The 15,708-nt window shown below is 39.4% G+C and overlaps 1 protein-coding gene across 4 annotated transcripts in view; it reads left to right on the top strand.

Moving 5' to 3' along the window:
* The window catches only part of cttnbp2 (cortactin binding protein 2), a 144,138-nt gene that overhangs the window by 600 nt on the left and 127,830 nt on the right, over nucleotides 1–15,708 (top strand). For all 4 annotated transcript variants that reach the window (XM_037980620.1, XM_037980622.1, XM_037980621.1 and 1 more), the window contains exon 2: nucleotides 13,279–13,386. In XM_037980620.1, the coding sequence (XP_037836548.1) occupies nucleotides 13,279–13,386 (108 nt within the window). The remainder of the gene's footprint in view (nucleotides 1–13,278; nucleotides 13,387–15,708) is intronic.

Raw genomic sequence — 15,708 nt, 5'->3', positions numbered from 1 at the left:
GGGGGGGGGGGGGGGATGGCTGGAGCTGGCCCCAGGAAAACACGGTGAAATGCGCATCTCACGGGCTCGTGAAGCAGCAGAGGCGGACCAGACAAGAACAAGGGCTTCGTCTCGGTTCGAGCTCAGACCTGGAACCTCCTGAACGCTCCGACGGGACAGAATAATGTTTTTTATTTCCCTGATTCCAGATGAGTCTGTTGTTCGTCTGTCATGGCCTCTTGAGCGGCTCGTCCTGCTGTTATGTTGATGAAAGAGACGTCGGCTGTACAGGTTGCAGCTGGGTTAAAGAAGACCCTCAAGGAGAGCTGTTCCTTTAGCTTCAGCTGTTTAAACTTGAGAGGCCCTTTCATATCGCCCACCGCCGAAAGGGAAAGGCGGACGATAATGTTTTTGCCCGCGTCTGTGTATGTCCTGTCTGTTAGCAAGATATCTCCCGAACCACTGGATGGATTTAAACGAAACTTGTACAAAGTATTCACTGAATGTACATCTAGAACTGATCAACTTTTGGAGTCAGCCCGATTCAACATGGCTGCCACAGCCAACTGGCTTAAAAAACACAAAAATGGATGTAAGTCAGTCAGTTTTACATATATTGAGATACGTTTTGGTGTGGTAGTAGTGGAGATTGATCCCCAACACGCATTATGAGTGCTGAGTGATTGTGCAAGGACTTTGTTTATAAAATGCCATTAACTGTTTTGTGTTAAATCTGACAGTCTGTTAGCAGAAAATCTCACAAGATATTGAAGAAATGTCAGTAAACCTTTTAGGAAACTATTATATTATATTATATTATGCTCTACAACTTATTAATTTTTGGAGGCAACCCAATTCAAGATGGCTGCCAAAGCCAACTGACCCTAGAAAACCCAAAGATGGCCGTAATTCAGTCAGATTTTTGGATATTTTGCTAAAATGTGGTGTGGTTATAGCTGAGAGGCATTCACAACACATACTCCAAGTGCTGCTGATTTCACAAGATCTTTAAAGCTGCAGCATTAATTTTTGGAGTCTACATGTTGACCAAATATCACACAAACCACTGGACTCGAATGAAACTTTAAGAATGTAATCTACATCTTTATTTTTTTTTAAGTTTGGCAAGAGGACTGAAGTGTTGTTCCCTCTTAGTTTTCAGTCCCCAGGTTTTAGTTTCACGTGTTCTGGCACCTCGTTGTGACTTCTCACCGTCGTTCTGCAGACTACAGCAACATCTGTGTGCCGTCAGCTCTGCACCTCGCTGTGCAAGTTGATCAGACTGTTGCTCCAACCAACAGGAGGTCAACTTTTCCTTTTTACTGTCAGCCGCTGAAAAAGGTGAAAGGCGGGCTATAATGTTTATGTCCGTTTGCCGCCTGTTTGAATGTTCGTTGTGTTAGCTAAAAACGTTTCATGAACCACCGAATGGGTTTAAATGAAAATTTGAGGAAGGCAACCATGGGAAATGCATCTATAGCTGATTGACGTTTTGGAGTCAGCCCAGTTCACAACATATATCCAAGCACTAATGGGCATTTTCAGCAAAAAACACTCTTTGAATTTGTTGGTAATTAATTTTTTTTAATTACTGTGTCCACAAAGATGGTATGCAGACTTGTGGTGAATTAAATTTTACTCCTAAGTCATGCAGCTAAAAAAAATGAAACAGAGGTTTCACATACAGAGACGTGCTGCTGCTAATTCTGCAAGATGAGGATATTTATATTCCTTCATTTTTGCTGGTTGTATGGCTTAACGTAGAAGGCGGGTGCACATGTTCTGCCAGTAAAGGTGAGCTCACGTTTGACCACAGTGTTCACTTTATAATCCTTTCAAAATAAAGTACAATGGCAGAAAGACACTGGGGGTGCTTTGGATTGTTTTATGTTATGTTTTTGCAATGTGGGTGGTCAGTGTTGACTTGAAAAAAACCCTTAGGAAATGGTGTGTCAAAACACCAGGTACTAGTATTTATTAGAAAAAAAAAGCAGTTATTGTGCTACACCCTGGACAGGTCACAAGTTCATTTTAACTAGACTGTAAGTATTCCAAAATCACAGTTTATCTCTAAAACTAAGACATCATGTGACATCTCACAATATTGCACATAACGTTAATTTTAAGGTTTGACCAAGTGTTATTTCTCAACATAAGATGATCTGAGTTTAGAACTCTGGCATGAAAGGCAGCAGGCGACATGCTTTTCTTCAAGTAACCCTATTCCTTTAATTCTTAGCCGTCTCTATAATCCAACATGTCGAATTAGTCAGCAGCCCGAAGGCCATAACGAAGAAACCAGCAGAAACATTTTGTTTGATTTAAGCCCAACTTCCATTTTCTGTGCAGTTTGCGGACAGAGTAGCACCTCTTTGGAAGTGAGCCGTTTGATGGAGGCAGGTGAAAATGTGCTATAATAGAATAACCACCGCAGTCCCTGAGGTAGGTGAGTGTTGGGGTGGGGGCGCTTCAGAGTGTAGAGCTGAGGAGGTGGTGGGAGGAGGAGGAGGAGGAGGTGGAGGCTGTGTCCACCAGACACCTTTCTAAATTGGTATAATTTCAGTGACTCAGCTGACATAGCTGGGAGTAACATGTCAACCCCCCACCTCACCCCAACCCCTACCTTCCTCTCCAACACTCGTTTGAGTCCGATCAGAACTGCCTGGAAGCTGCTGCACATTTAGCATCAAGGCGAACAGGTGCTCTGGAGACATGAGAGATGGGCAGCCTCTTTCTTCTGCCCATTATGGTGCCAGTGCACTCGTTTTTCTTCAGGTTCCAGCCAACGAAAGGAGGCTTCCGCCTTTATGGACCCCCCCACTACACACACACACACATGCACCCGCCCTAACAGCACCACCATGCCTATTGTGGTTAAATAAAGCTCTGTGCTCTTTGCTCACCTCTATCAGGCTCTCTGCTGTCGGTCTGAGGAGGGGGTGTTACCTGTGTTTGGATTTTGAAGTACCTGGAATCCATGAAAGGGTCAGAGTTCAATGAAAGACATTCTACCAACTACACCTCTTATTTACCAAGATATTGGAGGTAGACTGCATGTTTAGAGCCAGTTCTATTCAAATTTTCAAAAAAAAAAAAAAAATTAATCATTTTTGGAGGGGGTGCTCAGTGATTTAAATATTTTATGCACACAACAGGCTTTTACAGTGCATAAACTTAATGTTTTCATGGTTCTTTTTTTCCCAAATAAATTTTGTTCTAGCTTGAGAAAATCTCAAAACATCACTGTTGTGTTCCCGTACGGACAGCCTAAAAAGAAACTTTTGAAAACAATGTCGTAGACCCACCTGACGCCTAACCTCCGACTCCAAGTGTGACAGATGTAACAGCAATAACAATAGATTACAGGCCTGTGTTTAAGCTGCAGATGCTAGTTTCTCTACAGCAAAAACTCCACATGCTGTATTAACTCAATGAACAGACAAGGCTGATGGCCAATAAATTAACCTATAACCTGATAGAGCAGGGCATAAACCATTTATTGCGCCAAATAAATCAAGGGCAAGAAGGTTTTTATCTCTTGGCTGAACTGTCAACAACACACAAAAAAAAGAAATGTTGCAGAAAAAAACCTACAATGTACATGAAGTATACATTTTTAAAACATTGCAAACATTATAAAAGACAGACACTTTACCATTCGTTCTCTGATATTCTTCCATTATGTCCGTGGATTTAAACCGACATGACTCCCTGTCAACAGTGGTTTAATGTGACACTTTCTTGTCAGTCTACAAAAAGGACTCATTTTGTGCTTTTGTATTCACCGTCCTAGTCTTTTTCTCCTTGAGCGTCTGCACCCCGTCTTCGTTCTCCGTTTCTGGTGTGTTTTTGTGGTAGCGTTACAGCACCACATATAGGCCCGGCATAGCGTCTACAGTGTGGATGAAAATATTTCTAGAAGCGGTGGTGTGTTTACAAAGAAGAAGATCATTTTGAAAAGACGGCATTCCCGTGTGGATGGGGCCTTAAGGACAAGCATACTCAGGTTAATGAAAAATAAACAGTGATGGTTTGACTTTGACTTTACCAGATTTGTCCCATGCAGCAGCATCTTAACTAGGAGTGGGAATCTTTAGCCCACGTCACACTAAGCTGCAAACATTTCAACACATTTTAGAGACTCCATCACAAATACCTTTTCAAACTAGTCGTCAACGGTCTAAGCCTAAAACCTACCAGCAGTTTTTTTCCCCCCCTCCTTCAGGTGTAAACATGTACTCAACTTGCATGCAGTGTGGCTTTTGGGAACATAATTTTCTCTTTAACTTTGTAGAAATCAAAGTTCTTACAATCCCTGGTTTTCAGTGCAGAAGATGTTGCTGTATGTTGCGTCTCTGTTGTGTGCGCACCATGCTTCAGGAGTTCCGCTGTTAGCATTTCTCAACAGAACATTTTTAACCATAAATAAAAATCGATTTTTGACATTTGTGAATTGATTCAGAATCGTTCGTGTCTGCTTTATGAGCATCGTAAAAAATAGATGCCCTAATCTTCACACCTTGCTGTTCGTGTTGTATCAAGTTTGAAAACCAATAGCCTGACCAGACTGGCTATTATTAGCCGTACGAGTCAATAACAGCACATTACACTGTAATTAGTGCAAACAGACACTGGAGGTTTTTGTTCACTAATAGAAGGTACACCACACGTTGAGTTTTTTTTTTTATTTTTTACAGAGATAGAAACTGACAAAGGTGCTAATATTAAATATTTTATTACTGTGACTAATTCCACTTTTAATTCAAAGATAATGATTTTGGGGCACTTTGGATCAGTGATGAGTGCTGCGGTGTCATAATCCTGAGGCTGCAGGTTCAAACCCATGATGTGTCAGGATGTGCCAATTCACCCACTGTGGCGACCGCTGACAGAAGGGAGCAGACGAAAGAACAACAACATTCAAAGATATTGATTTTATAGTTGTGGCTATTAAAGGGCTATTCCAGATATTTTTGAGTGGGGTTTTGTGTTAAAGCAACAAATAATATCTTACCTGATGTAGATAGCTCTGCAAATGGCCTGTTTGGTGAAACCAAGTTTAAGTCCCTCAGGACTGACGAACCAATAACTAGGCCAAATGCAGCTAAAACCAAAGTGCCTGTTGCTGTCTTAAAGCCCAGACTGCATCAGAACTCTGCTGCCGACAAATAACCACAAACATCTACTTAACATCTATTTAAAGAATTGTTGTGCAAAATTAGCACTGGTGTAATGGTTTATAAAATAGCAGTTGCATAAAATACTGACAGTCCACTTTGGTCTTAGCTAAGTTCAAACTAGCTATTAGCTGGTCCTGTCAGATTAAAACCCAGTTTTTTCAAACTGCATTTTTTGAAAGAGCTATCAATGAAATGTAAGATTTGCATTTGTAGACTTTGTATTCCTTAATTTTCACTGGTTCTATGGATTAAAGAGGAGAAAATGTGGACCAGGAAGTGGAAAGGTTTAGTGAGGATGAGATTTGGAAAGCTTTGAAAATGATGAAGAAGGTGAAGGCAGTTGGACCTGATGACATACCAGTGGAGATATGGAAATGTCTAGGTATGTTTAGGTCTATTCAGTGGTACTTCTGAAAGTGAGAAAATGTCTGAGCAATGGAGGAGAAGTGTGTTGGTGCAAAATTTTAAGAACAAGGGTGATGTACAGAGTTGAGCCACACAATGATTGTGAAAGCTAGACTTAAACAAGAGGTGACTATTTGTGAGAAGCAGTATGATTTTATGCCAGGAAAGAGCACCATAGATGCCTTCTTTTCTTTGAGGATGTTGATGGAGAAGTGGACAGACTAACAGATGAGGTCAGGCAGGAATATAACCTTAAAAGACGAGGGATGAAAGTCAGCTGTAATAAGACAGAGTACGTGTGTGAATGAGAGGGAGGCAGGTGGAACAGTGAGTCAACAAGGAGCAGAGGACACAAAGGTGTAGGTCTTCAAGAACTTAGGGTCCAAATGGGCAGTGTGGTAAAGAGGTGAAGAAGAGAGTCCATCCGGATGGAGTAGATGGAGAAAAGTTTCAGGACTGATTTATGACAAAAGGGTGGCAGCAAAGGTCAAAGGAAAGGTTTACAAGACAGTGGTGAGAACAGCTATGTTGTATGGTTTGGAGACAGTGGGACTGACAAAAAGACAGGAGACAGAACTGGAAGTGGCAGAGCTGAAGATGTTGAGGTTCTCCTTGGGAATGACAATGATGGATAGGATTAGGAATGAGGTCATCAGAGGTACAGCACAGATTGAATGACTGTGAGATAAAGTTAGAGAGGCCAGACTGAGATGGTTTGGACATGTGCAGAGGAGGGACAGTGGATATATTGGTAGAAGGATGTTAGAGATGCAGCTGCAAAGAAAAAGACAAAGAGTAGATATATGGAGGCAGTTTGAGAGGACAGTTGGATTGAGGATGGAGGAGGATGACTCGCTGTGGCGACCCCTGAATGGAGAACAACCGAAAGAAAAAGAAGTATGGATTAATGAGGAAGGGGATGCTCGTATCCAGGCAATAAAGCTCAGCTTACCTGTGTTTAGAGAGTCCACTTTATTATCCTTTCCAAATAAACTACAATAGCAGAAACAATTGTTGGGATGGTTTTTGTTTTTGAGGGAAGGAGGGAATGGGGCTAAGGTAATGTGTACAACCCCCACCCCTTCAGAAAAGCACTGTTAGGAAACAACTTGGTGTGTCACTATCAGGTGTCCAAATTATTTTAAGAAAAAATCCTGACAGTTGCATATTTTTTTGGAATTCATTCATATTAATTTGACATCAAATTTGAAAATCTCGCCCACCTGTACTGTGACAAGCGTAGCCTGACAGCCCGTCATATCTTAGGAGTTTTGTGCTCACATGAACTGGATGTAAGAGTTTTGCCTAAACATGGTGAAAGATTTTCCATAGAGTGAGCACTTCCTGTCCCTTGTGTCTCAGAGTAAAATGGCTTAGGCCTTACTGGCTGAACCCAGGCTAACATCTCTCCTCTGAACAGAGGCCTGGCTGCTTATGCCCTTTGTTCACAGCTGATGGAACAAATTGTTGCTGTCTTCCTTCACCTGTTCACTGGGTGGAAATGCCACAGAGCCCTTATCCCCCGTTTTTAGATGTCGTCCCTCGCCTCACCTCATCCACCACCTGAGGCCTCACAACAGAACTGTAGTGTAGAAAACAGAGTTACTGTTACTGCTGGCTTGAAGTTAACGCTCGCTACTGGGTGTCGGTCAGGACACAGAGAAAACTGAGGCTTGTCGTCTGTTTCTTCTTTGTTTAAGATAGTGCAGGTTACAATCAGCATTCCGGTTAAGCAGACTTATCTCCCTTTGGTGGTAAGTGGGATGTGTGTGTGTGTGTGTGTGGTCCTAAACATAAGAGAAAATGACAATGTAAAACCTATACATTATCATGGCAAAAATATCTCACTTTCTTTAATCCACCAATAAACATGAAGATCAACTAAAGTACAGTACTTAAATGAACTAGTTCTAAATATACAGATCTACCAACATTAATTAGCTAAGTTATTTACTGACAGAGCCATCAGTGACTTATCAATTCTACAGTCGATTAACAGTGAGCCAATATTTGACTTAGACCCATTAAATATGAGCCTTGGGCTTAAATATGAACATTTCCACTGATAAACATTACCTGAACAAAAGTTATTCCTAACAACATGTGACTAAACAGAACCAGAGAAGCTAGCTTATAGCTGGCTAACCATTAGCATAGTAGTCAGTGATAAACAGTCCCCGTTACATTTATCATATTCAAAAGAAACAGTACTGGAAACACAATTTGCAAACTACTTACATCGGTCAATAACGCACATCAGAACCGGTCGGAGCAGCCACACCATCAGCCTCCAGGCTACTCGCTATGCTCCGTTTTTCTCTTTCTTTCTTCCTTTCGCCAGTAGGTGGCGCCTCTAAACCACATATCAGACTAAAGAACTTAACCTAAAACTACTAAAGTACAGTATAAACATAAAGATGCATAACATATGTTAAACCCTTCTTAACAAGAACAGAGGACAGAGCTGCTTGAATTGGTGTCCATGAGGGCCCCCCCTGACTCAATCAGTTCTCTTGAGTGGTGAGAAGGCTGCTGTGAAAGGGGCGTTGGGGATCAATCAAAATAAATCAGTTCTTTAGTATATTTTCTTGTCTTTCCAGGTTTCCAAAGTAAATATTTAATTTAGCTTAAACAGAAATTAGGAATGGGTAATAATTTTTGAATATTTGAAAAGTAGGGTAAAGTACACAAATTTAAGAATGTATATGTCATATTGAAAGGCAGCTGTTTTCTTCCCTCTGGCACTTAACGTGTTATGATAACTACCAAATAGTGGCAATAATGTGCCAAGTTGTATCCCAGATGTAATGGTGGTTTTAGTGGTAGGGGTGCTATTTGACACTACACATGGCCGACAAAACCATTTTGCATCTGCTGCCGTCACAGTTTTTGTTTGAAAATGATTACAAAGTGGAAACTATGGCTACTGCAGAACAGACGCCTCCATATTGATCCAACAGACAGGTAAAAAATAAAGAAACACAAATATTTCTGACTAGTATTATTAGTGAAGGCATCCTTGTGCATACTTGCAGTTTCTGTTCTGTCAGCGAGGGGTTTTCATTGGCAGGGTTTGTGGGGAAGAGACTTTATTCATTGTATGTCTTCATCTTGATCATTTTCTTTAAACCAAAACATGAATAGTCCTAAATCAAAAAACTAGTTTGAACATTGGACTTGTGTAAGATGAATGTGATCTTTTTTTTTTTTGCAGGAAATTACTGTGCCTAACAGAAACGTGAAACACACGTTACAGTTCCTTTATAAAATAATGTGTCTCAAGAAATCTTTTCTAGCTAAAACAACACATTTTAAGAAAGGCCTTTTAAAGGTTAAAACATTGGCCTGTTCACTCCCTGAAGGTGCATTTCCAAGCAAAATACCTCTAGAGATGCCTGTGAGACCTTGATAAAATGGGAAATTGTTGTCGGAAGTCTTGATGTAGGATTGTAAATCTCCATCTGACATCAGAGCACCTTCAGAAATAGAAGGTAGCAATCTGCCTGATGTAGAATAGAGGTTAAGGTACTCTAACGTCCTTTGTTTGCCTTTTTCTTAGCTTGTTTATTAAAGCTGTATAAGGATTCCTCACATTTTCCTCACATAGTTTTTACTTTTGGTGAGTTCAATGCCTTTCGAAGCTTCTCAAGGAAACAATTTGACCTTCTGCTTTGGAATGCTGTCAAATGGGACAGTCTTGTGTTCTTCAGGAATGTGACCAGGCATCTCAATGTTTAGGATAAACTTTCTCCTGAGTTTTAACCTGAGAGAGACCAAACTTCTGTCATACAAGTAGTCTCTGCCAATACAATTTGTTTGATCTGATTTATTAAACACTGCCTGACTTGAAATTAAATAACCGCTCGATCTGTGACTGAGCTTAAAGAAAAAAGGGAAAAGTAATGCTGGCAAGAGAGTTACAGTTGTGTTCATTATGGTTTCATTATTGTTTTAATCTAATCCTTTTGTGACCAGCAGAATACAGTTTTATACAGCATTCACATTTTACAAGTTGTAATCAGCATGATGGCTACCACAACCGACTTTAGAAGACACAAAGATCACTTAGGCAGTTTTACAGATGTTGAGCTAAAATCTGGTGTGGTAGTAGTTGAGAGTCATCTCCTACACATACTTTGAGCTTAAAACATTGTGCAACTTTTTTTTAACCTAAAACTTTGACAGCTGTGTGAGTTAACCCTGTTTGCCTTTTAGCAAAAATCTCATGAACCACTGGACAGATTTTAATGAAACTTTTTAGAAAATAATTCCCAGATGTACATCTACAGTTAACCCAATTAAAGATGGCCATCACAACTAATCAACCTTAGCCAACACAAAAGTGGCTATAACCTAGTTAACATCACAGATACTGAGCTAAAATCTGCTGTGGTAGTAGCTGAAAGTTACTTATAAAACATACTGCAAGAGTTGACCGATTATGCTAGATTACACAAGATGTGCAGTATCATATGAGATAACATTATCTTCAAGATTTTCTTTAAGGAATGCTAGGCCTCTTCTTAACACATGCAATTTAGGGGATTTTAAAAATGTTCAATATATTTTAACCCTATTTTTGTTAGGTTAAAGATGAAACAAACAAATACTATTTCGATATGCATCACAAAACAGTGATTTAAACAAAAAATTGGTAGAGGATAAGAGCTCAAACAAAAGGTCCATAATGTTTTATTAACTCTATAGACTCAACATGTCAACTCTAAAAGTCTTTCTGTTTTTTTAGATCTTGGTCTACAGTAATTCTACTATGTCTATGCAGTACGTCTCCTGCTGCCTCCACCTCAACAGTAACAAACTGCCCAATGTTGAATTTTTTTCTGGTTTCTGGCATGATCTCCATCCTTTTTTTGGATCAGCCTCTGACAGCCGCTGCACTATCAGCTGTGAAGGTAATAAAAGCAGAGGCGTATTGATCGATTTTGCTTATGGAATTTACAAGAGCTGACATTAAAGACACTTTTAAGTCTTTGTGCAGATTGTGCATTAGTGATAGGGTGAGCAAGTTGTTCTGTCCACATGGAGCATTTAATACACCTACTACGCTTCCTGCAGTCCTTCTCTTGAACAGTATGTGTAGCTAAAGAGATTAAACACCTGCCCTGCCACAGGAATGATAGAAGAAGAGTTGACAGGAAGTATGCTCCTTGTAAATAAACATAACTACATGGTTTTAACTTATTCACTCACAGCTGGGTGGGGATTGAAGTCAAAGCTGTACTTTTCAGTATGATACTCAAAGAAATACTGTTGCTTCCTTTGGATACTCCGGATATATATATGCTTATTACTGGCCAATACTGAGTATTTTTTTTGCTTTGGAGTATGTACAATTTATTTTGATACTTAAATTTGCTGTAAATGAAATATTTCCTAATGTTTTGTATCCCTCCTAAGCTATATAGAATAAATAGGCTATATGAGGGCACTATACGAGAAAACAACAAAATCAAATCCTACATCTAAGTCAGATCCAGATTTAAATCTTGTTGCATTTAGTTCATTCCTATTATATTACAACACATTCACATACAATACAGTATGAAATCCCAATTAGTCAAGTCAAATTTATTTATATAGCACTTTTCAGCAACGAGGTCGTTCAAAGTGCTTCACATCATAAAAGCATAATACAATAAATGAGCAAAAGTAAAAAAACAAAGGGAAAAACAAACTAGAAAACTAAGATATAAAAAGCTAAATTAAACTTATCTAAAACAAGTCATGCAAAGTCATACTAAAATAAACTGACAAAAACCAAACTAAGATATAATGACCTGATAGTAAGCTAAGATAAACTAAACTAGGATTTTAAAAACCTCAGCTGAACACATCAGAAATGATATAAGCTAAGATAAACTAAACTAAACTAATGCTACCAGATGGTTAACTAAGAGTTAAAACATTACAACAAAAGGCTTACTAACGGTGCCAAAAAGCTAGCTGTGAAAAAGAAAAGAAAAAACAAACAAACAAAAAAATAGGCAGAGTCTGGAAAGAGACACAGATAAATACAATAGGTATTGGTCCCGGTGTAGTTTCTATGGGAATAAAAAACAAGAAAAACACTGAATTAATAACAGCAATGTCTTGAAAAACAATTATGGAGAGCAGTGTGAGTAAAGACAGCAGTACAGTGAGGAAATGTGGTAAATTTGTCCTCCTGCAGTCTAAGCCTATAGCAACTAAGGGACGAAGGGTTAGCTAAGGAAACCCAAGCCAACCCTAACTATAGGATTTATCAAAAAGTAAAGTCTTCATCCTAGTCTTCACAAGACTGCCCGTAAAAGCAAATTTGAATGAAAAGAAGTCCTTCCTTCCTTCCATCTATTAAAGAAACTGAGGTAACACTGAGGTTTACCTTTTATGGATAAATTGGAAGGTTGTAATTGATATGACGGGACGCCTGAAGTCATTTCTAATTACAGTTATTTCCATCTGTTGGCCGTGCTGTTGCTACTGACCAAAAGGGTGGGTATCAATCAAAATCTTTCGTTACCGGTACCAATACAGATACAGAAGAAAATTACATTACACATTACAGTACAAATCTTGAGATTTATTTTTTCACTTTGGTGTTTTTCCATTCCAAGCAGTTTTCTTACATAAAAAATAAACAAATAACTGTTAGTACAAAAGAACAGTTGCAAACAAGTGTCAGTGTCTAGAGCTCACTGCTGAAAACCTTTTCACTTAGCAGTTTTTCTTCAGAAAAATCAACATGTCTGCTTTCTCAGGATGCTTTTTTGTATTTTTATTTTACCAGTGTTGCTACTTTAGCTTTACAGTCTTCATCAGACGAGTTGCCGTCATGGTCACCAGATGTCCTTTCAAGTTCCTGCTCCATTTGCTGGGGCTGGATCATTACACTTTTATTCTATATTCAATAGATTATGGAAGTCATATAAACTGATCTACAATAGAAGAGTAATAAAATATCAATAACAATAAATACCTGTTGCTAGGTCCTACTTATCATCTCCTCTTCTAGTCTGATCCACACTTCATCGGCCACTTTCGTCTTAAATCTTGGGTCTAAGGCTGTGCCCTTCTCCAAGAACTGCCTGGTGTTCTCATCCTGCAAGACAAAAACATAGCATAGTAGGCATGATGTAGCAGAGATGATTATACCTTTTAAAAACTACTAAGAAATCTACAAGCAGCTGTACTTTCAGGTAAAAAGATAGCTTGCTAAACTTTGCAGCAGTGGCTCAGGAGGTAAGGGTTCGTCCTGTAACCGGAGGGTTGCCGGTTCGAGCTATAGCAGTCTCAGCCATTGTGTCCTTGGGCATGACACTTCACCTGTCTTGCCTACTGGTGGTGGTCAGAGGATTTGGTGGGGCCGGTGTGATGGCAGCTTCACCTTTGCCAACCCGCCCCAGGGCAGCTGTGGCTACAATATAGCTTACCTCCATCAGTGTGTGAATGTGTGGATGAATGGGTGAATGATTGTAGTGTCAAGCGCTTAGGGGTCCTTGGACTAGATAAAGCGCTATACAAGTGCAAGCCATTTACCATAAACTATTTATTTATAAGTATTTCCTCATCACAATTGGAGTTGCTTGTCTAGTTTATGAGCCAAGAAAGTTTTGGAAAGTGTAATGTTCTGAAACACAGCCTGCTCTCTTGTTCAGCTCTGTCATCTGTAATCATCTGTTTTAATATCCTTTTGTTTTTCTGGCATGTCTTGCAGAAATGTGAGTTTAATATGGATAACCTGAGCAAGCCAGAGTTGCTCACCCTGCTCAGTATCATGGAGGGCGAGCTGGAGGCCCGAGACCTGGTTATTGAAGCACTGAGGGTGAGTCATCAAACACTTCTGTATTCTTTCCATCTTAGCCATCATTACATGAAATCAATACTACTTCCATCAGATTGTCTGTGTTAAATGCCTGGAGCTGAGGTGATTAGCCTCAATTATGACACAGAATTTTGCTTGTGCCACTTATGATGAAATGTCTGGAATGCTGCTAAGAGAATATTTTGATGGCTTTATCTCAGAAATGTGTACAACGCATGTGCGACCACAATGAAAGCCACGTTCCTGCTGTTTCTTTCTTCTCTCTGTAATTACTAGCTGATAAGAAGCCTCTCTAATTGTCTCCGCAGAAAGAGAGCTGGCTTAGAGGCTGGTTAGCTCTTTGTTTTCTGCCAGAAAGGCCAGTATGATCAAATATTTGTGCTCACCTAGCACAACCTGCCTAAGAAGCAGTAATAAACCAGTGTTTCTCTTGTTTGACTCCTCTTGTTCCTTAGTGAATATTGAAAGCCTAGAATAAAGAATTAATTATCAGGATTTATATTTTGAATTGGTTTAAACTGCAGAGATGATAGTCTGCATTAAAAAAGTGTATCTTCAAGGATACTTCAGTTTATTTCTGATGGGAAACTGGTTAGCTGGGTGCTGTTACCAGCACACTGAGCATTTTGAAAATATGAATCAATATGTGCTTCGGAGCCTGAACTGAAGTCTAGTATCCTTGGTGGTTACGCATAAAAGCAGGGTGATGAAGGATGGGGGTGGTGTTTAATGGATGATGTATTGATTTGTGGTTACTAAATACTGAACCTGGCCCACCCAAGAGCTGGAGGTTTTTTATGTTCTCCACAAGGGTGAGAATGCTGAGTTATTCCAAACAAACCCTTGCTGGACCTTCTCTCTCTGCTCTTCTGTATTTAGGTCGCCTCAGCTTGCCCATGCTCTACTTAGTGATTCTCCTCCAAGGTTGTTTTTCTATTAAAAAGGCTCCGACGTGCAACTTAAAGAAGAAAAAAATGTATTAAATATGATAAAAGGCACCACTGTTTTGCTTGGTTTCACTACACATGAGACCAGAGCTGCAGGGTTTGAACAGGTGACCTTTTGCCCGTGTGGTGGTCTTCCATAATCGCCCTTGTTTTCTTTGGTTGTATTTGCTGTAAGCAAGCTGATTGTCATGCTGACATTTTGTTCGTTTTTTTCCCCTCATATTAAGCCTGTTGTGCGGTTACACAGCCATCGACCTTGCTGAAGTTGAACAGACTTCCTACCTCACCCAGCACAGAGCTTCACCTCAAAATAGAATTTTTTAATCTATACTTTGAATTTTGCAGTTTGCTCTCTTTATTTCCTTTAAGCCTTTCTGGTTCTTGTTGTTTATGCTTTTACACTTTTTAAAGTGGGGAACTATACCATCTTGAAAAGCTAGAAAACATCTGGATATATATGGAAGATAGAAAATAGTTTGGAAATAGTTCTGCTCAACCAACCAGAGCATCTTTCATACTGATTATTCATTTTTTTGATTGAGTCACAAGTTAGCTTTTGCTTTATCAATGACTTTTGGTTTAATGTCTTAAGCATTGCTGTTTTGTGTGACTGACTTAAGCCAGGTTCACACTATGCAATTTAGACAAAATCTTTTGCTGTGAAAAAAATCTTGAGAAAATCTTTAGTTGTGAGCTTAAATTGGTGGTCTTCGGTCACTCAGTGTGACTGGCTCACTGACAGGTGATTCAGCTGTCTCCATGACCAAAGACGATTGAAGACAATTATCAAGTCATGTCAGAAAGTTTCTGTAAGGGCAGTGTAACTGATCGACAACTTTTTCTCAACCATGGACCCATGGTTGAGACAAAGTCTACAGCCGTCTCTTTTTTCTTGTCTTCAGACTTCTCTTTTTAGAGGTCGAACATAATATTTAGAGGGTCAGCACCAACGTTTAATTTCCTGTTATTGACGGACTGAAATCTGTCAAATCTTTGTGATGTACTCAGTGTTCCTGCAGCAAAATGTCATACAGTCCAGCTTCTATTAAACCTTGCATCATACTGTGTGACACAGATTACTATCAAGATTTTAGAATCTGGCACAATATGGCATGTACTGGTCATTTATGCCCAGAGGTAGGTAGGTAGGTACATTTATTTATATAGCACTTTTCAGCACAAGGCGACTCAAAGTGCTTTACAACACAAGAACAAAATTACAGACAAAGTTACAGAACATGATAATGAACAAAATTACAGACAGGTACAAGATTCAATGATAACTAATTGTCTAAATAAGCTAAGCTAAACCAACAGATCTAAGCATGACTAAATGTACAGAACTAAACTAAGCTAAAAGTAAAACTAATGGTAC

This window comes from Kryptolebias marmoratus, linkage group LG17 (assembly GCF_001649575.2).
Source record: "Kryptolebias marmoratus isolate JLee-2015 linkage group LG17, ASM164957v2, whole genome shotgun sequence".
NCBI lineage: Eukaryota > Metazoa > Chordata > Actinopteri > Cyprinodontiformes > Rivulidae > Kryptolebias > Kryptolebias marmoratus.
This window is presented reverse-complemented; position numbering and strand designations above follow the sequence as displayed.